The following is a 21810-nucleotide window of genomic DNA, read 5'->3' as shown; positions in this document are numbered from 1 at the left end:
TGTATATATACATGAGGCATTCAGATTTATGCATCGCTCGTGCGTGAAAAGTGTAAAAAGTACGAAAAGAACGAATTAACAGATATTAGAGGAAAATCGATCGTCGGTAACATTCACAGGCAGGTCATTGCACTAAACGTAAATCTCATCTCAGGCAAGGTAAGTCCGAGTAGACAGAGCGGATGGAAGCACGATGCTGCTGTTGCTGTTGTTGCTCTTAAAACGCTAATTACCTAACTAACTAAAGAATACACACTCAATCTGCGCTCGGGGTTCGAAAGTAACAGAGCCGGGGCAGGGGGGAGGGAGTGGACTCAGGTGACAAACATGCTTGTACAATCGGGAGCGGGTTGAGCAAAGAAAATCGCAGTTCGGTCGCACTTATCGTTACGTTAACGAACCAAAGACATTAAACGGCTTGCGACGAGCAGCGCCGAAAGCACACGGACAGGGCAATCGTATCGAGCGGACCGGTCGCTTCTGCTCAGAACAATTTTACCACATTTGCCTTTGCCGATTGCTCATCGTTGCTTGTTGCGAGAAGAAAAAGAAACGCAAAGGAAACGCTTTTCTGTATTCGTATATTCTCCGAGTCTCACAGCGTATTCACACTACTCGCACACGGCGTCACACGAGGTCGACTCGTATGGAAATCCGAGAAACGCTCTACTGTTTTTATAAATATAATATTGCGTTATAAATCAAACAGTATGATATATATCGATTATCATTATCCGTTACGCGTTAACGTAAGAAATGATTTCAGATTGACGACGATATCGTGATCGACGTAGTGTAAACAGGTTGTAAGACTCGCACGAGAGGCGTAAGAAATGATTGCGAACGCAAATGCTTAAATTATGATTAATTGGCTACGGAGCAGGTTCTATCGACATGCAATGAAGTTGAATGACGTGACTGTGCGTCAGGCATTATTCAAATAGGAAGTAATAATCGATTTTGATTGTCGAGTCCCACGTGTGTCGCAGTCGAAATCTGTTGAGAGCTGCGTCGAAGAGCTGCGTTCCAAGTTTGAGATAAGTCTCGAGATAATCGCGTTTGCGAATGTTAATTTGCGTACTTTTATTTTCACGCCCGCGCTGCACTCGAGACGCTTGTCGAATCAAATTTATCGATTTCGATTCTCTCTTGGGAGAATCAGCAAGTAAAATATACCGTTGCTAATTTTCATTACTAATTTCGACGGGAAATGTCATTTGCGTTTCACACATAAATTATGCAATCAAGATGACCATTATCTCCAGCTTGAATCGCGCGTATGCATTTCATCTCGATCCCTATTCTTTGTGTGCTCACACACGTTAATTCGTTCATCAACATGTCGCGCGAAACGAAGCGATGATCATAAAAATGCACGAACGTGTCCGAATGCCGAATTTGCTTTTTAGTATAAGGCTCATTGAGATGTTTCTATATAAACGTGCACGTTTTCGCGGAGCGTAATTACGTCGTGTGAATTATCGGGAGAATAATTTTATCGAGCGGACACTTTTAATTGCTCGAGATAGTGTTGGCCGTAGAAAGTTTCACCGTCAAACTTTGCACTCTCCGCGGTTTTTACTGGAATGCCCAATATTACAAGTTCGTACAATACGCTATTATTACTTCACTCGCAGGCCGTGAGTTGGTCACTCGAACACGCGCGCGCGCGCGCGTGCGTGTGTGCATATGTGCGTGTGTGTGTGTGTGTGTATGTGTGTGTGTGTGTGTGTGTGTGTGAGAAAGAGAGGGAAGAAAAAAGGGATCTATGTGGTACTGTGTAGAATGAAAAATAGGAGATAAAATTCCAAATATCTCTCTCACACTGAAAGAAGTCGAATTTTCGAGCGTCAAGTGCCAAAGTGGTTTTATCCGTTTCGACTTTTCCGTTTTTCGCAAAATTTTTCTCTTCGCGTCTCTTCAACGATATTTTCGCCATCGCTTTATCTATCAGATTATCACATTCGGTACGTGTATCTTTTCAAGACTCCTCTCTTTAAGTATAGGCAGCCGCGGTAGTGCGCGATACCATGCGAAAGACAGCCGTGAGACGGCGCACGGAGGAAGAAGCACGGACAAAAATCGCACGTGCGAAGCCTCGGCAACGCGGCGAACGAAAGCGAGAACGCAGCGGAGAGAGCGGGTCGATTAATCGGGAAGAGAGAGGAGGCGGGATGTTTATCGCGCCGATATAAAACGCAAGGCCATAAATCGACAAACGGTTACGTATCGACACGTGCCAAATAAAAATGATGGTGCGGCGTAAAAATTCGAGAATACATCGGGCTCGTGAGACGCGCGCGCGCGTAGGAAAAGCGGAGCGGGACGAAAAGTGTATTAAATTTGAAGCGAGGGACACGACGGCGTTTCTGTGTGAGACGCTCTCGAAGTCCGGGAAAACGCTCGTGGTCGGTGATAAGCCGGTCGCTGAAGATGATAACGCGTAGAGGCGAGGGAGGATATATTGGCTGATAAAAATGATCGCGGAAAAAGGTGACGGGCGGACGGACGGACGGGCGTGATGAACGAGAACGAGCATTATATTTCAGAAGGGGTGTTTTGCTGCCTGAGGTGACTTACCCCTGGACAGTGTCATGCCTAGAGTACGGAATCAAGGTAATCGTTGTTGTATCTCCGTATTCTTTACTTGGCCCGACTCGCATGCTGTCCTATCGGTAGCGGCACAACACATAAGACATTTGTATACGTTCAGAGAGATAAAAGTATATTCATATATAAATAGGGATATATATATGTATATACATATATATATATATATATACATATATATATATATATATATATATATGTGTGTGTACTTATATGTATAAAGTACGGTAACAGAGCATTACAGAGAGCTGCTTTTCTCGGGGCGCACTAATTAAACCCGTAGGTATATATATATATATATATATATACGCATCTACTGCGCGCACATACACTGTTCTACCGCGCGATAATGATCTCGCGTTTAGGCTAATCGTATACTGCCAGACACTGCACCGCGATCGTAACGCAACATTAACGGAAAACAATAGTTACGACAGCAACAGCGACAACGACAATCGCAACGAAAATGGTGATGCGTGTTGATACACAATCTTATCGCACTTTCAATTTTCTCTCTCCCTACGCCGATCAGCGCTACATCGTCCCCATATTTTCCGCAAAATATCTTGAAACATTGAAACCTCCTGCATGTCACTCACAATAACCGCTCGCAATCGTGTAGATGAAATCTTGGAAATATACATTTTTTTTCCGTATATTACATACATTCGCGAGACGAATGGATGACGGACTGCTTCTCTTTTATCGAGTCGTCAATGTTTATGTTTGTCGAATATAATAAGCTTAATTCATATTCTGCCCAAGTTTTAATGAAATTAAACCTATAACGAGCTGATAGATGCAGATATATCTGTGCGAATAGAGTCGCAGAATAAGCAGAAAACAATGAAAAGATTTTCCTCCTTTCTACTCATTCACTTCATATCAATCAGGGATTCAACTTTTTGGCAGTCGAATTATTTAATACGAATATATATATTTTTTTGTTTATATATATATACAAAATTTTATTCTGCAAATTTTTAAAATTAATCGGAGACAACTAAAAACTAAATCGGATCAGAAGGAATTGGCGCAAAATGAATTTTTTATTATCAGCACGAGACATTTACTTACTTGACTGACGTTAATTGAAGACGTTCAAATAAATCATATCATTTATCTCCTTCTTTTCTCTACTCTGTATTTATCGTGGCTGATATCGTAGCTGATGTCTCACCTGACAGTGCAAAATTTATCTTGTCCAACAATCCCAACCGGCCAACCGACACCGACTTTATCTTCCATAATCAGCTATATACCGTTCCGATAACTTTAATGAGCTTGCTTTCGACTCTCTCCGAGAAGTTAGTCGTTCTGCGCAAGCAACGTCTTCCACTCAAGTTTTACAATGTTTCCGACCGTTTCCGCGCAACCAAATTGTCAGAGAGAACAAAAGAAGAAAAAAAAAAAGAGAAAAGAAAAGATAGGGGGAGGCTGGCATATATATGTAATACGTGGCGTGTAATCTAAGAAAGGGGCTTTTAAATCGAGTGCGCACTTTCAAATAGACTCACCTGCAAAACACCAGCGGCCGGTTGCACGTGCAAAGATTACGAGGAAAATAATGAGTACAAGCACCATGACACCCACGACGATACCGATGATGGATCCAGCGTCCAAATCAAAGCCTGCAAACCGCGCAAAAAAAGAAAGTCTCTTGTTATCGTGATTTCTCGAATATCTCGTGTCGTTGTATCAGCGTCTCGGATCGACACTAATGAGTAGGATGATATTTCTTAGCGCGAAAGTAGAAGGGAGAAAAAGCACGGCGTGTGGAATCACGGCTCGTGATTTTCTCGCTCTCCCACTCACGCGTCACTTCGTGACTTAGGTATCAAAATTTCAAGATACCGATCTTAGCGTAAACGCATCGACGACATTCATCGCGCGAGATACGCAACGAACGCTCTCATTAAACAGTCGATCATTAGACGAGGCGAGACGCGACTCGCGACTTTAATCTCGATGTCGTTCTCCGATGAATTTGCGATCGATTTATCCCAAGTATCGAGATCTCGAGATTTTAATTGCTAAAGCGCGTATCGCTGAAAAGTGGAAATTCCAGAGAAAAAAGAACGCTGACCGTTCCCTCGATATTTCCGCGAGGAAAAAAGATTGTCCGATCTTTTCGAACTCGTCGGGACAAGATCCGACCCGTCGCACGGGCGTCGCGAGCCGCGCCCCGTGAAACCGTTCCCCCCACATAATGCGCGTGTTGAAAAAGCAGAAAACAATTAAAGTGCAACGTGCACGTATATACTTGATGATCACGCGGCGGCGTTACGTGCGGCCGCGATCCGAATCGATGAAATTTACATTGTTCCGCGCGATGCGCGCAATAGCGCGCCGTGGAAATTGGTAAATTGCACGTCGCTCGATCAACGTCCAGCGTGTTCTCGTGATCGACGTGTATTACGCGCCCTTAGTCAAATAACGGTTATTAATTCTCCGGCGCGATCATCATCCTCGGCGAGGCTCTACGCGGAATCGCCGCACGGGACGCCGCACGCTTACGTGACTACGCAGACTACTTACGTATAGTAATTTGAAAAAGTGACATTACCTAGTGCGTGCATGTGTTCGGAGAGCTTACCATAGAGGTTACTGAGCGGTCCTGCGTGAGCATGCGGTGAAGGATCGATATGGTTAGACACGCACACAAAACATAAACCGTCGGTCGGATATTTCTAGGACGCGTTGTGTTGTGTGTGTGATCGGCGGTGGCGATCGACGTGATGATTACGACGATCGATAGCGGGCGAGTTTACGTGGTGCGAGATCGCGGCTACGATTACGATCGTGGACGGTGGACAGCCAAGTGTGAACGCCGTTAGTTGAGTTAGTGGAGTAAAATGTGTGCGGAGAAAGCGCGTGGAGATATATCGACTGCTCGCACTCGTTATTTATCATCCAACGTTTGCCACGTTTGCCATTGAAGATCGATGAATCGAACGGCACAATGCGATCGGCCAAGAGATCACACACACACACACACACACACACATATGGAACACTCGTTAATTGCGTGAAGCTTGAGTTGAATCAGCTCGGGGGTGGGAAAATTGTATCGCGAATTGAAAAAGCTGGTGAGCTTGAAATTTTCCTCGACGGTGCAAACGAACGACGCGCGGTCGCGCTTGTATTCACGCAAGTGCTGCTTTAACAGATATTTAATCAGTCACAAACGACACAGAGCGTGTAGCCTTGGAAATCGGCCTAATGTAATGTGTCGGAATGTGCCGCATTCTTCTCTGCTGCCGATGTGTGAATTGCGAATATGTGATATTCATGATATGTACACGTAATTTCTAAGTGCATATAGTGTGACATTTTCAATCGAGAAGAACTTGCGTAAATCGGATTTCCCGAATAACTCACCCGCTGGTTCTGAGGACGTCGACAAAACGACATGATATACATTCGATCCCAGGTTGTTGCGCGCCTCCAATGTGTACTCCTTCTCCGTGTCGGATTTCTGAACGTCGTTGATGGACAAAATTAGACTCCATCCTCCATTTCCCTGTAAAGGTGACTTTGTTACAAGTACATATCGATTCGACCCCGTTCCCCCTTCATTTACTACGTCATGTTACTCATTAATTAAACCTTTAGCTGAGCCCTTGAAAGTGTGTGTGTGTGTGTGTGTATGTGTGCCGCTGTAGGAACGTTCACTATAAATTACTCGAAGGTCGTTACTATTAATTACGAGTTTTTGCATACACAGACACACACAGACACACAGACACACACACACACGCAAATACGGCTCCCGTAATTCATACATTAAAGAGATAAACTGTTGATTACAACGGTAGTTACAAAAAAAAGAAAGCCAAGCAGCAAAGATAAACTTTTTTATCAGACTTATATAACTTTAGCGAAACATTGTGCAATCTCTCTCTCTCTCTCTCTCTCTCTCTCTCTCTCTCTCTCTCTCTCTCTCTCTCTCTCTTCTCTCTTTCTGGCCCTCCTGATTCTCCCTTGACCATGCAAACACTCCGAGTCCCATTTTTCCTCGCACAATCAAATTTACTTAATTTCTATTATATCCGTTGATCTTGTCACATGCGCGTTGTCCTTTTTCTCGGCTAAACGAGAAAACTGCATTTCTCGCGTTAAACTCGGCCGGCTTTTATGAAATATTCCCGTCTTGTGCGCACGCGCGCGCGCGCGCGCGCGGTCACTCTCTAATCGAGGAAAAATCCATTTGGTGGTTCTCGATATCGCGTCGAGCGCGTTGTTCGCGAGCCGCTATTATAGGAACGAAAAGCGGTAAGCCGAGCCTTTCCGAGCTTTCGCCTCTCCCGGGGTGGTAATTGCGTTTTCAGCGGAAGCTGATTCGTATTCGACGGCGGCGCGGCGCGGCGCGGCGCGGCGCGTCGCGGTGCGAGCGAGCGCTCGATCCACTGCAAGTTGTGACTTGCGAGCTGCAGCCTATTTGAAAGCCATTCATACGCGAGCCGAAGCCAGTGCCGAATGGCGGCTTTTATTGGTTCTGGCACACGCTGGCGTTGTTCCAGAGTGTTACGCTCGGAAAGTTTGCGCCCGCCGCCGTACCAGCGATCCCTCGAGCTCCGGCGACGAAATCATCGGACGCCATTGGGATCTCTCTCTCTCTCTCTCTCTCTCTCTCTCTCTCTCTCTCTCTCTCTCTCTCTCTCTCTCTCTCTCTCTCTCTCTCTCTCTCTCTTCCTCCCTCCTTCTCTCTCTCCCTCTTTCGATCAGAGAATAGCCCGCGTCATTGAATGCACTCGCCTAGTTTGGCGCGCGTGCCGCTCGATTAACGCTTTGACTCTCCTCTCCTCTCGCTCTCGCCGTGGCTCTAAGCCTCGAGGCCGAGAGTCATAAGCTCGCGACTTTTCACCCGGAAGTTCGCTGACTCTGCGCGATTTAACCCTCTTGCCGCGACGAGACGGACACCGTGAGCGACGATAAGATCCCCGATTTTCCTCCCGGCGATATCACATGCGGACGTTACACAATTAACATTCAGGCGTCTAATTCGCTACTTTGAATTTTGTGAATGACCGGGCCGGGTTCAGCTCGAGTCACAGAGTGTCTCCTTGTTTAATCTTTCCCGTGGGAGTAAAATCACGTGATTTCGTGCAATCGTGCGGACGATTATTGCGTGTGTATACGGTAAACCGCGGAAGCGAGGAGGAGGACGAGGTGGAGGAGGAGGAGGAGGAGGAGGAGGAGGAGGGGAGGAGGAGGGAGGAGGGGAGGAGGAGGAGGGGAGGAGGAGGGGAGGAGGAGGAGGAGGAGGAGGAGGAGGAAGGGTCGAATTTGAGAATCGCGGGGATTCGTTGAACCTTCGTCCCTTTGTTCCCTCGCGCCGAGGTTTAATAAATGGATTCGGAATAACCGCGGAAACACGCGGCCGGTATTCGGGACGCGAACATCGCGCTCACCTAGCTCTATTTGTCGCGACGCGACGTAATGTGACGCGGCGCGGCGCGGCCTCGTCGGACTAATTAAAAAACGCAAGTTGCAAGATCGGCAAATCCATTTAAACGTTAACTACGGAACGAACGAACCGCTTCTTGTTAACGAAACAATAGGTCAGAAACAACGCCTCCGTTGGAAGGCCTTGGAGCGATCGCGCGTCGATCGAATCCGCAGTGTCTGAATTCAATGGAATTTCATTACAACGCTGCGCTCCGGCGCGGCGCTGCCTGTCACACAGGTGCATGGAGAATGCATCGGACGAACGGTAAATCGAGGCCCGCCGTTGCAGTGCAATATTGGATTTCTGTTTCATTTGCTTCCACCAATCCGGTTGCTCTCCCCTTTCATCGCCAATTATTTCTTCGGCTCGCGCCGCGCTCGTTCTTTCTCCAATCCTACGTTTTATTTGTTAGCGACTCTCGAGCCTAAAAGCCCCCCGGACGTGCATCGTGCGCTCGGCATCCCGTCGAATCGGGTCGCTAAATGCATCGCTTTCCTCGTCGCGATACGTTAGTCCGCCGACAATCGTTTTAACGGATCGAACGGTAAAATGCGGTAGTCAATAATAGCGATGTGTTCCCCTAATGAATTTCTGCCGTCCGACTGCTGTGGAGACGGCTGGATGTGTAAAAGCTCGCGAATTTCCACGCCCCGATAATACCGTATCACGTCCCCCCGGACGTGGACACGGCCAATGGTTAAATAGGTCCGCGAATAAACGTGAGTCACATTAAGTAGGGTAAAAAGTAGATTAAAGCCGCAACGAGAAAAGAACTTACGATGTCGAACGCGGTTGAAGTCTGCAATCGATTGGTCTCGTCGGCGTGACCCTCGAGGATCTCCATGTTGCCTATTCGCCATGTGAAATTTGGTTTAGGATTCGCATAAACGGTGATGTTGACGGTGCCCCGTCTGCCAATCACGTATCCAAATCGCTCGAAAGTTGACTGTGGCTGCGGCGGAACTGCACGGAAAATATAATGTCTCTGATCTCTGAACGCATTTATGAGAAAAAAAAAGGAAGAAAAAAAGTTACCGTTCACAATCACACCGTATTTTACACGCAAAAACACAGAGTTATTAAAGAGTTAAAAATTAATTCGGTTTCTCAGCGGATGTTGTTTTTCCATTATCAGATAAATACAGATTTTACTAGCTGAAATGGGAATCGACGTTGTACAGAGAGTTTTATCAGTTTTGTAATAAAAAAGAGAAAATAAAATAAAAGGTGGATATGGCGGAGAAAATGGCAGTCAGGGGAAAGAGAAATAAAATGAAATTTCCGCGGTATACACTCGCGGTGAAGTAACACGTTAAGAAACGAGAAAGCGGTCACTTACATTCTACATTGAGTAGCATTGAAGTTTCCAAAGGTTTCTCGAGAGCGATGTGATTAGCCACGCATCGTATCATCTTCCCGTTATCTGACCAGTCTAAAGTACGCGTCACGTTCTTTACGTCCGTTTGTTGCATGTGGTTGCGGTATTCGTTGTACAGCATGGACTTGTCCTCCTCCAGCAAGTCGTTGTCTAAATTTCAAGAGAGGTAATAAGAACATCTTGTTTTTCCATCGCTCTCACGCTCACAACCATATCCTACACTCTTTATTCGCGCATTCCGTTTAACGTCCGATTAATTATTCGATCAAGTTTATCGAGATATTCGAGAGAGCGCAGCGGCTCACCTTTATCTGTTCTCACGACACTGTATATTAATTCTACCCTTTATAACAAAATTAATAAACGTGTTATTAATTTGAGGAGATACAAAGCTTTGAAACTCCGCGATGTTGGCTTGTTTTTACAATATCGCTCGCGTATTACATTGTTTGATGAGCGACCGATCTTACTTCTTTACGATGCTCAAATTGTTCTTGGCGACTCTCGTTCTCTCGTTTTAACTTGCGCGACCCCGTGCGAGACCGACGTAATCTACGACTAGAATTTCTGGACGAGCGTCGTGTCCCCCCTTTTTACACGCGAGAGAGATTATTCTTTGATACTTGATATCTTTTAAATATCATTTGATATTTCGAGATGATAAAACGTTAAAGTTAATTAAAACTAAAATTAATTAAAACATAACAAACAATATACCCAGATATATAGATATATTCGCCGCAGGTCGTCCAAACGGTGCTTTGCAGCTCACAATAATCTTTTGCCCTTTTACGAACGAGGTTCCGCCGGTATGAAAGTCTTTCACTACAAGATTGATATCCGTGGGCGCTCCTGAAAAATCAAAATAGATATTTCTTCGGGGTGAAGCGACCGACGCAATGACCATGACATTTCTACCGCGCGTCTTATCGCGCGTTTTATCACTCGCGTCGGTGAGCTAAAATTCATTACTTTTTCTTCGGCATGCTTCCGCGCAAAGATAGCAGTAAATTCTCCCGAGATATTCACGATGCCCGCCGTTTATCTTTATCGGGTTCATCTTGAACGGTAACTCCGCTTCGGACGCTTATTTCAAAGTCTCCGTAAGCAATACCCTTAGGAAGGAAGATTAATTACTTCTCGAATACACAGCTATAGCCGAACCAGTGGAAGCGTTGATCTTTTTCGCCTCTCGCTCTAATTGACGCGTGTCTCTTCATCATCTTGGAAAAAGAAGCAATTAAAACGGAGTACACACCGCGTTTTATCTATCTCATCTCACGCCTTATGCGCGAATGGCGCATTCTCATTACGGTCGCTTTCGAATATCACTTGTGATAAAATATGAACCGACCCGATTATTACGCCCTTCGCGTCGCGAATTCGTACTTTAATATAACGATTCCGTCCGTAAAATTCGCGCTGCAACATCGATCAACGCGATGAACTCACTCGCCACGATGATGTTCAAAGACGCGGTGATCTCCTGCCGGGAGTCGGTCGTTGCCACGGAACACTTGAACAGACCGTCGTGGGTTTCCTTGACTTTGGCGATTTTGACGCCGCATTGACCTTTGTCGAAACCATCACCGTAATACTCGATACCATCTTCCGCCGGTTGTCCTGGAGACAGGAGGATGGCGTTTCCCTCGCCGGGGATCTCCACGCGGCAAACGCGAATCTCTCGCGGAGCCCGGCACATGATCTGCAAACTGTCGCCGGCCCGCACAGCCGTTTCGTTGTACGGCTCGATACTTATCGCCAGATTCGACCTCAGCGCTGAAAACAGACGAAAACATTCAGTTAAACGATTAATAATCATGCCCATCTGTACGATTATTCGTGTCGCACGTTAACACGGAGGAGAAAGAGACACGTCGACTTGACATGAAAATCCGCTTTCAAGCGAAAATATCGATTCTCTTATCAGATATCGGGCGTTAGGCAGTAAATCAGATTGTTATCTCTCTCTCTCTCTCTCTCTCTCTCTCTCTCTCTCTCTCTCTCTGGTGATATCGGCTCCATCATTCTGAAATTAGAATATAAAATACGGCGCGAGTTTTAGGCACGCTTACGCGCGGACACACACACACACACACACACACACACACACACACACACACACACACACACACACACACACACACACACACACACACACACACACACACACACACCACACACACACACACACACACACACACACACACACACACACACACACACACACACACACACACACACACACACACACACACACACACACACACACACACACACACGGCGAATCAACCGATCCGCGTAAAAGGATCCCGACGACTGAAATATGGTGGACTCGGACTTTCTTGAATTACCATACGACTTAATTAAACCCGAGATTAACGTCCGACTTCATTATGCAGCACATGCACATTCCTCTACTTAATATTTATAATGTATACCTGCCGCGGAATATATGTATTGTGCTAAAAACGAGTTTCTCTCTCTGAGCATGGAGTGCAATGACCGCGATCGGGCATTTAGGAGCATCAAGATGTGATAATAAAGCAAAAGAAGAAGAGAGAGAGAGAGAGAGAGAGAGAGAGAGAGAGAGAGAGAGAGAGAAGTATCGGAGCGGTGGGTTTTAAAGAACACGCATCGAGTCTGCGAGTCTGCGATAAAAAAATCGAGAGGGCGATTCTCGCACGGGAGAGGATCTCGCGTTTACGAAGATTTACGAGACAAAAAGGAAAGTTGATTAAATCCCCACCTGCACTACCTCTGTCGCCCTCGTGTATCTTTCTTATACCGGCGCGCTCTGCATCGCAGAGGTGGCTGGCCTTTTTCTTCTCCTTGTCCGCTCTTTCGTCACCGTAAACCCACCCGACACGTTGGTAGATCTAATCCTTATGCGCAATATATCCTTTGGCCTCGATACCACCGCTCCACCGCTGCGTTTCTCGTTCCGCTAATTGATATATCGCCGGGCGATACAAGGAGGATCGCGCGTTTCCTTGAATTTCCGATCGAATCCCACCAAAGGCCATCGTCGCGCTGGAGAACGGTGCGCGCGAAATGATGAGGGAAGCGAACGCGATACGGCGCGTAATAACCAACGATAACAGACGATGCGATTCCCTCTCTTCCTTTTCTCTACGCGGTCTTTCCAGAGTTTCTAGTTCACGCGGGTGGATCGTTATCGTCGGTCGGCTTTAAATATGTAACGCTCTACTTTAAACGTAGCAGCCCGTCGTCGTGACGCGGATGTGTCACGGTAGTCGCGAAAGTTTTCATAAGTAGTCTTTAGCGGAGTTTAGATGTTTACAAGGACTTGGCGGGAGCAGCTTCGATGTAACGGAAGCGGTGAAGAAACCTCACATTTAGCATATCCTTATTATGCGGCGAACCCTTAAATATTGATGCCATCGGAGAGCATGTACATGTTGTTACGGCTTCATAACGCGATGTAATATTTAGTAGTCGGTGTTCTAGCACGATTTTAATATTCATAACGTGTCTGTTTTGCATAATATTCAAAATAATTGTTCCCGACAAATCGCGTTCCTCCCGCTGCAGGAGCTGCACTCGACGTGGCCGCGCAAAAAAGGCTGCATTTAAATTCACGATCATTTGCGCCACTTCGATTCCCGTTTATCCAGTTGAAGGATCGGTAACGTGAAACTGGACGATATTTCGTCAGTTTCAGTTCAGCCTTTCAGTCCGGCTGATTTTTACGATTTTTGAATCAGAACTTTTTCGTACGCGTTGAAGGGCAGGGATTGGTAAAAAAAAAAAAAAAAAAAAAATACGAGACTCTTTCCACGTCACTATAACGGGTTTCCCGGGTTACAAGAAATATCAATCAATTATTCTTATCAGTCACTCATCAAAGATGCCGATTTTTACGAATAGTTCATTCGAGCCTGAGGTAAACGTCCCAATGGCCGGACATGTGCCAGTATCCGACCACTTTGAAAAAAATTACTTACTATTTATTTTAACAATAATGAATGAAAGTAATAATTATTGTAAAAAACTAATATCTGGCGATTAGTTGGAAAAAAATATGCCCAATTTGATAATTTTGTATTAAAAAAGAAAAAATTAATTAAACAAGTATAAGCGCCTATGGTTTGGCAAAATAATGGTCAATCGTTAATAAATTCATTAAGAGACAGCATCTACATTTATATTATTTCTCGTTAGCACATACTAATTTTCTAATCGCGGTCAGACCCTGAGACGAATTGTATCCGAATATTGGGCCGTAACCTTTCAACCGTCCGGTCACTGGTACATTAATGCGCTTTGTTACTTGTCTAAATATTTCATTAACCCCTTGACATACAAATAAAACGGAATTTGATGCGTTTGAAAAATACTATTTAATTTGGCTCAACTCAACAGTTATGTGTAAGCTTAGAAACAGAACATTTTATTTTGAAATTTGCATTGCTGTATAACATTTAATCAGGTTGACATATAATGTTAATGGACAATAATTAAGTAACATTATAATGAGCATTCGAAACGAAACAGAATCGACGCACGATTCTCGGCGTCCGCCGGAGACAGTTCTTGACGTCTCGGAGACGTCAAAGTTTACAATGGCACATGAAGCGCGAATGACGTCTCCCAGACGTCATTATATGTCAAGGGGTTAATAATAGATATATACATTGGCTTAAATTATTTTTCTCTACTTGAGGGAATCTTAAGTTCTCGAATAATGCAATTTATTTATGTCAAAACTATTTTTAATATTATATATTGTATTTTTTGTGACGACCTCACAAACCGGTCAGGTTACCGGGACATTTACCTTACCAAGTCGATCGAAGCGAGAAGAGAAAATGGATCAGTTTGTAGAAACGTTTGTCCTCGGAGAGACTTGAAATAATATTGGGTTGGCAACTAAGTAATTGCGGATTTTGTCGACAGATGGATTTTACACTTTCTTTTGTTTCGTTAACGTGTTCAAAGTACCTAACCTATATTTTTTTCTTATTGTTTGGACTTCTACCTTTCATTTAGTACAAAAATTATATCGATTAGTTGTTTAGTTTTGTTTTTATCCCAATTTAAAAATGGAAGAGCAAGACGTGCACTTCAGACATATTTTATTGCATTATTTCCGAAAAGACAAGAACGCATCGCAAGCACACGAGAAGTTATGTGCCGTATATGGGAATGAAGCCTTGAAAGAAAGGCAGTGTCAAAATTGGTTTGCCAGATTTCGTTCTGGTGATTTTTCATTGAAAAATGCTCAACGATCTGGCCGTCCAGTTGAAGTCGATGAGACTTGCATATCAAGGCCATTATCGATTCAGATCGTCATAGCACAACACGTGATATTGCAGAGAAGCTCAATGTATCGCATACATGCATTGAAAAAAATTTAAAAAAGCAAATTTAAAATTTTGAAATTTCATTCTTATTTAAAATCCGCAATCACTTAGTTGCCAACCCAATACATAGCAATCATCATTCCGATATGCGATACGCGACGCATATTTCAGCGCTCGCTTATACACGTCGCAGCAACGCGATGGTGCGCGCGCGCAAGAACCGAAGTTCAAGCCGGCAAAAAGAGTCCGCGCTATTCCGGCCTTAAAGAGCCGCCACCGTTGCAGCTAAGGGTTAAGTATAGACGGGGCTCGTTTGCTCTTGAATCCCGTCGGCGAGGCGCCGGTCGCCGATGCTCCGCGCCGCATCGCATCGCATCGATCTCCCCGCGCGACGCGCCGTGTCATCGGCGGAACGACGCGGCCCGATCTCATGCACGATGCTATTATGATAATGCACTGCAAGAAATATGATAAACTGGGCGTGGCGCGAGCAACGACTACCATATTTCATCCGGGCGACCGGTTGACTGCCCGGCCGCCGCCGGGCTTAGCCGTCCATTTGAGAAGCAGATGCCCGCTTGAGCCCGGCGTTATCGGTTTCGACATATTCGCGTCGTTGTGATCGCACGACGGAGAGGAGACTCCTGTCCGCTCGCGGAAGCGCCTGCGGAGGCGAAAGCCGCGAAACGAGATTATCCGGATCGATCGGCGGCGCAAGTAACGCGAGTGCCGCCGGAGTTTAAGTCCATAATGAATATCGCACGTGGGCAAATAGCGACGGAATCTGGGTGACTGTCTGTCACTCGCGACTCCCCGGGACGCGGGGCGTCGCATCCCCTCTCCCTGTCTCTCCCTCTCCTCTGGAGTCTCCTCTGGAAAACAGTCGTTGGGACAAAAGCTTTGGTCTTACAGCGAGCGTGGGTCGCGCTCGCCCGGCGCGGAATCATATCGAGCTTCGGCGCTCCGCGATGTTTCCCGCGTGTTTATTATCTGCCGCTGGACGGCGCGACCGCGCAGCGGTGTATTTTTCCGTTTAGCTATGCGTTCAGATGCGTTTTCTGCGTAGGCGCTTTGGTGCGTGTCCCAGCGCAGTCCGCGGGCGTGAGATTCAATGGGATTCGTTAGAATTGTCGCGCGGTTTTACGGCAGGAGATATGGACTTTTAAATACGCTGAAAGCACTTCCGAAAAAAGCGGTGCTCTCTGATATTTTCTTTCGGTGTTGCTACCGTTTTTTCGCTATCCCGCCCGATACGCGGCTGTATTCTGCCGTTTCTGTTCCGTTATATACCCGTGAGGAGAATGCACGAGCGATACAATACAGCTTACATCCCGCCGCGTATGTATATATTCCGCGTTAGTTGCACGCACAGCGGATTTGCCTTTTCGATTTTCTTGCCCATTTTTATGTAGTTCGAGTAATCATGTCATCGTTACGATATTTAAACGATCGCTATCTCTGCTCGAACGTTTGCGTTTCACGTTTAATCCCGCGAAAATCCCGCCTCTGACATTTGCAGCAGATCCTTGTCGCTCGGGGGGATTGCAATTACGAGTGTAACTCGGCACAGGCTGCGATTGTTCTGCGATCCTACAACTGATTTATTGTACTTATCACCGTCTTTCCCGCGTGAAAGTTTTCATTCGAAAAATATGTTTCGAAGGAACGCGGGAAGTGTCCTGTGGGTAACCCTGAAACAGCGTTTGACGCGGTCACCGCATCAGCGACCGCGTCGGCTCCGCCATAACAAGGCGATCGCAACATCGTAAATCCCATTTGACTCTCCGGTCATCAGTTTGTTGGGCACAGCCGCCGTCATGATCTAATTTGCTCGTCAGTATACCGTAGAAGCTGACCAATCGCCACCGTCCGCCTGCACCGAGGAACACGCGTCCCCAAAGCCGCAGCAACAGATGCGATGATTTGTGGTTGCCGCCGCGCATCGTTGCGAGATCGTGAATTTGATCGGGATCCCCCTCGCGCGAAAAATCCTCGCGAGTCGCGCGAGCGAGGCATTCGCGATAGAATTCGCATTTATGACTGCCACGCATTGAGACGCTCGCTCTATTTCCGTCCGAGGGACGCTCGTTGCGGGCACTCTTGCTTCCCACCTGCTGGCTCCTGTTTCGCGTTTTTATTTTTTTTTTCTTCTTCTTTTTTCTTCGTCGCCAAGCGCATGCATCTCTTATCGCGACATCGCATGTCGCGAAATGGCACGCCGCAACGACGGAGAAAGATGCACGCATCCGACTGCGCGCATTCCGCACCTCGGTATTTTATAGCCGCTCTCGCTCCCGTTATTGACTCCCTCTTCTCGTCTCTTCCGATACGCTCTTCCCCCTCGCAATGCCGGTGATAACGCGACGGAGATAATCTTGGTTACCCGGCATGCAACGTGCCGGTGCAATTTCGCAGCGATTTCCAATTTTCTCGGCTGGCTTGCGCCTCCCCATCCTCGCGTCTTTTTCCGCTCGCGGAAAGGGAGGACGAGGGGGAAGCGGGTTGGAATAGGACGTGCATCGAGGAGACGGGCGAGGGGATGTGTGTGAGAGTGAGAGAGAGAGAGAGAGAGAGAGAGAGAGAGAGGCCGGTAGATAACTCGGATCAAACGAAACAAGGACGCATGTATTAAGGTGCGTGTACACCGAGCCAACAAATTTTCTCTTCGCTCCTTTCATTTTCGCGCTCGAGCCGCCGAACGTTCATACCTCGTTGCTCGCAAGAGTCGATATTTGCTGCAAATCTTGCGAACACGACCGCGTTGCATGTTCCATCCGTGGCTGAAATTTGCGACTCATGATAATTCCGCGCGGGAGAACGGAGGAGCACAAAGGGGAACCGACGGTGAGACGCGTGTTTTTCCAAGACCCAAGAAGTGGCTTTTCATGCCGCCTCCTCGCTAATCGGTTCCGGTGTACGCGCGCCTTTAGGGCGCGAGAACGGTAGACGAGCAGTTGCGGTCAGTTTGTACGCGACGGTTTCGCGACGCAGCGAGAGGAAATAATCCCGGCCGGCACTTCCCGTATTAGACGCTATTCTCTAACATTGCTAATTTCGCACGGCGCTGCGAGATATGCTCGGCCGTTTATGCTCGTTTACGTTACGTTCACATGGACATGGAGAAAGAGAGAGAGAGAGAGAGAGAGAGAGAGAGAGAGAGAGAGAGAGAGAGAGAGAGAGAGAGAAAGAGGGGGGGACTACCGAAACCCGATTTTCGGAGTAATCAGATCGAAGTGTGGGGGTCGTCGTCGTGAGGTTAAAATCCGCGTCGAGACCGCAATGCGAGGTATTCGGCGCGGCGACAATGCCGGATCATTAACCGGTTAACGAGGCAGATGTAATGACGAAAGCGCGACCGCATGCGAAAGCGATAGCCGATGTTTTTCCTCGCGGTAATCCGTTGCAGCTCGCTCTCGCTGTGATAAATTCAGATTGACCGATTTTGCACGTACACGCATAAATATGTATACACACACACACACACACACACACAATATATATATATATATGTATGTATCTTGTTGCACTCGAAAGCGAAGCCAATTACGCTTCTACGAGTTCTGGGGTACACCGCACTATACACTCGCTAATTAGTCATTAATGAGCAGCTACGTGCGTCACGATTATTCGCGGAAATCAATATAACGATGCAACTACTGTCTGAGGGGGGGGAGAGAGGGAGGGGCCCTCCGTCGCCGAAGGAGGGAGGACGAGAGGTGGGCAATTACACAATTTCGGTCGATGAACATTCGCAATTATATGGTTTAGGCGGTTTGTCGAGCAAATAAAAGTCGTAATTTCAAGATGAAACGATCTCCGTTGTGCGCGCGGGGAAGAAGTTCGCGTGAACGAACGCGCTCGTTCGCGACACGTCGTGCACTTTCAATTTGATTTATCGTCTGTATGCGTGACGATCGAAAAGCCGGATAAGATTCCGAAGCGCAGTAAGGGAATGAAAAATCTCGGCCGGCCGCGCTGAAAAGCCGCGGTGTGACCGCGCGTAATTTCACTCCACGTCCCTCTTCGCGAACGAGAAATGAACGAGAAATAAGTTGGAGGCCCCCCGCGGATATTTCGGCTGTACAACTGTGGCGTCAATTTATACCGTAGACACAGGCCGAGAGAGGCCGAGAGAGAGTTTCGTAATTCGCGGGTAATGGCCGCCACTCTCCTCGCAGGAGGAATTAACTTAGAACATTTCACGGTGGGGCCGATCCTGTTACGTTCGCCGAGTTACGTTTTCGTCGAGGATGAATGAATAATGAATAATAATTAATAAGTGGTTGACGTGAAATAATTAACAAATCTCTACGTACGTGTCTGCATATGCGTTAATAAAATTCGCGCGGAGGCGCCGGAAACTGATCGCTTCAGTCTCTCCTGCGTGCGTTCCGTCGCAGGAAAATCGCGCGCTCTTCCGAGCGAAAGTCCCTCTCCGAGAGGCGAAAAAAGTCTCGGTTGCGGTCGAGGGGAGAGGTCGGGCGTGCGTTTCCACGGCACGGTTTCCTCCGACGCGTCGCGCGCTCGCGGAGGAAACTTCGCTCCTCTCGCGAGTCCCAGTCGGACGCCAATTTCGACCCGGAGACCGTAAATCCTCGCCGAGATTAAGAGCGGTTTACACGGCGGTAAATCAACTCATCGCGTCGCCGCTTCTTTCCAGCGCTTCTCTTTTCCCCTCTCGCTCCTGCTCCTCGCCCGAGTCGGACGAGGAAGTCTCCACGGGCGAGAGGAGTCGCCGGAAGGATACGTTCGCCACACCGATACTCTCCGACCAGGCATCCCTGGCCCTCTCTCCTCCTCCTCCTCCTCCTCCTTCTCCTCCTCCTCCTCCTCTTCCTCCTCTCCGCCGCCTCTTCCTTCTACCGGCGACGCGTAAATCGGTTTTACTCGGTCGATGATGACGTTGGAATCCAGTTACGCAAACCGGATTTTGTATTAAATAACTGTCGCTCGATGTTCGTTGCGAGACTTCAGGCTGCTTCGGGAATTTCTAGTTAACGCGGTTGCTCACCGAACGCGCTCGGCGAACAACAAGATATCTCGGAGAGGAGTACACGCTCGAAATTTCATAATATTTGTCGGTTTTGAGATAAAGTTTGAAAAACACAAGCTGTTGCGATACTCTCTTAGGAGAATCGCGACATTATCCGCGTTCGAACTGAGTCTTGATAAAACGATACTTTTTTTTTATACGAATTAGAGTTCTTCATATCGAGTTAGATTAAGAGCGGACTTTCGCTGCGGTGAAACTTTAAAGGCGACATTAGATGATTTCCTCGGTGAGGTTTCTCCCGTCTGATTTTTCCGTCGGCTGAATCGAGACCGAATAATAGACATTCGACACATGTCGGCGATATTGTGCCTTTCACAACCCTCAAATATCGTCGGGCGCGACGGCACGATATGATCTCCATTGTCAGCGAGACTCAAAGCGCGCGCGCTCGTGTTCTCTCCTTAAGAAACCTTATCACCACACTCCCCATGCTATCGCGTCGTCGCAATGATGCCACGATGACAATAACAATGATTTACAAACAGCTGTAGGCGCGCGGCGGGCTTTCTCTCGATTATTCCACAACTTGGACGGCACGGTTTCGCGTTGAACGCTCGCCGTTTGTCGCGCGTTGTGCGCGCGACTCGAGCGACGATTAAAAGGAGAAGCAGAAAGTAGGCTGGCTAAACTGGCAGCTGAACTCACGGGTCCTCGATATAAGATAGATCGATATAACGCGGAGAAGGAACACGAGGGAGAAATTAAGGCGATACGCGCAGAGATATTTATCTCGGCGGCTACGATCTCGTCATGAGCGAGCGAAATTACGTTGTAACGTCGGAGCGCTTAATACCACCAGAGCGAAGGTGTAAACACGAAACCGCAGGTTATCGTTAAGCCCACGCAATGTGGCGGGCGAAAGTGGACGCGCTTGAAAACGATGATTATGACTCGGCATTTCGCATCGAATTATCCACGGTTATGCGCCACGACGCACGCGCCGCGCCGGCGCGGCGCGCCGCGGCGCTCCGTTCGCGTTACTTCGCCTTCAATCGCGCGTAAAGGAAAATACCTGCCGGAAAGGAAAATTCTTCATTTATTTCCCTCGTTGGAACGTTCTCCCGAACGCTGTCCCGAACCGTCGAGTCGCGGGAAGCAATAATTGCAATCGCCATCGCGGCGAAACGGCAAATAACGCTAACACGCGAAAAGTAATTTCACCGGATTGAAATCAGATTGAACCGCGCGGAATGAAACGCGCGTAGAGACGCACGAATTACGAATAGGTTGAAAAACGCATTAATACACGAAACAAGGAATGGGAAAACGAATAAATCGAGTTATTAGGGAGAAATATCGTATCGCGACAAGCAGGTATACACTAAAGCCCGAGGTAAACTAAATAATTGAACCGTATGAAAAAGTTACACCGCGCGCGCGCGTACGCCGGCGGTATTAACTAAAATAAATAAATCGACTTTGGTCCAATAAATCGTGCCGCACATTCGAAACTTTAGGCGGGATAAATAAATCGGATTTCACGGACAAAGCGGGATACGATGAAAAATTGCGCCATAATAAAAATATCAAGCTCCGCGCCGATAAATTGGAATACACCAAAATATCGGCGCAAGGACCGGACAAATTGAGTCGCGCCGTAAAATTAAATCGCGTCCCGAAAATTCCATTGAGCCGCCGCCGCCGCCGCCGCCGCCGCCGCCGCGTAGCGGTAGAATGACGATCGATACCCGGCGCGGCGCGGCGCGGCGCGGAGCGGCGGAGAGAGCTATGCGGACCCGCGACGGAATTGCGGAAATCTTTGTTCGCGTAAATCGAGTTGGCCACGTTCGCAACGAGCTCGCGAAGAAATACATTTCGCGGCTGAAGTTTCGAGAGTCAGACTCTGCAAGGCGGCGGCCGCAGCGGCGCGGCGCGGCGGGGCCGTTGGGATCCGACTTATTAGCCAGGCAAGAAACAATGCCGCTTCACATTCAGGTGGCTAATCCGCGGTGTTACCGCGGATTACCGATGTCTCTCCCTGCCTGTTTTG

The 21810-nt window shown here is 47.3% G+C and overlaps 1 protein-coding gene across 6 annotated transcripts in view; it reads right to left on the bottom strand.

Annotated features, from left to right (window-relative positions):
* Window positions 1–21810, bottom strand: part of Fas3 (fasciclin 3) — a 389485-nt gene that overhangs the window by 16033 nt on the left and 351642 nt on the right. For 3 of the 6 annotated variants that reach the window (XM_025298667.1, XM_025298664.1, XM_025298666.1), the window contains exons 2-8: window positions 10893–11219; window positions 10158–10292; window positions 9402–9590; window positions 8841–9025; window positions 5992–6133; window positions 5177–5227; window positions 4128–4241 (exon numbers count right to left, since the gene is read on the bottom strand). In XM_025298667.1, coding sequence (XP_025154452.1) covers window positions 4128–4241; window positions 5177–5227; window positions 5992–6133; window positions 8841–9025; window positions 9402–9590; window positions 10158–10292; window positions 10893–11219 — 1143 coding nt within the window. The remainder of the gene's footprint in view (window positions 1–4127; window positions 4242–5176; window positions 5228–5991; window positions 6134–8840; window positions 9026–9401; window positions 9591–10157; window positions 10293–10892; window positions 11220–21810) is intronic. The other 3 variants (XM_011148624.3, XM_025298665.1, XM_011148625.3) reach the window with 1 other exon arrangement.

This window comes from Harpegnathos saltator, unplaced genomic scaffold (genome assembly GCF_003227715.2).
Source record: "Harpegnathos saltator strain DR-91 unplaced genomic scaffold, Hsal_v8.6 scaffold231, whole genome shotgun sequence".
NCBI classification, from domain to species: domain Eukaryota; kingdom Metazoa; phylum Arthropoda; class Insecta; order Hymenoptera; family Formicidae; genus Harpegnathos; species Harpegnathos saltator.
Note: the sequence above shows the minus strand (reverse complement) of the source record. Positions and strands in the feature narration are given on the sequence as shown.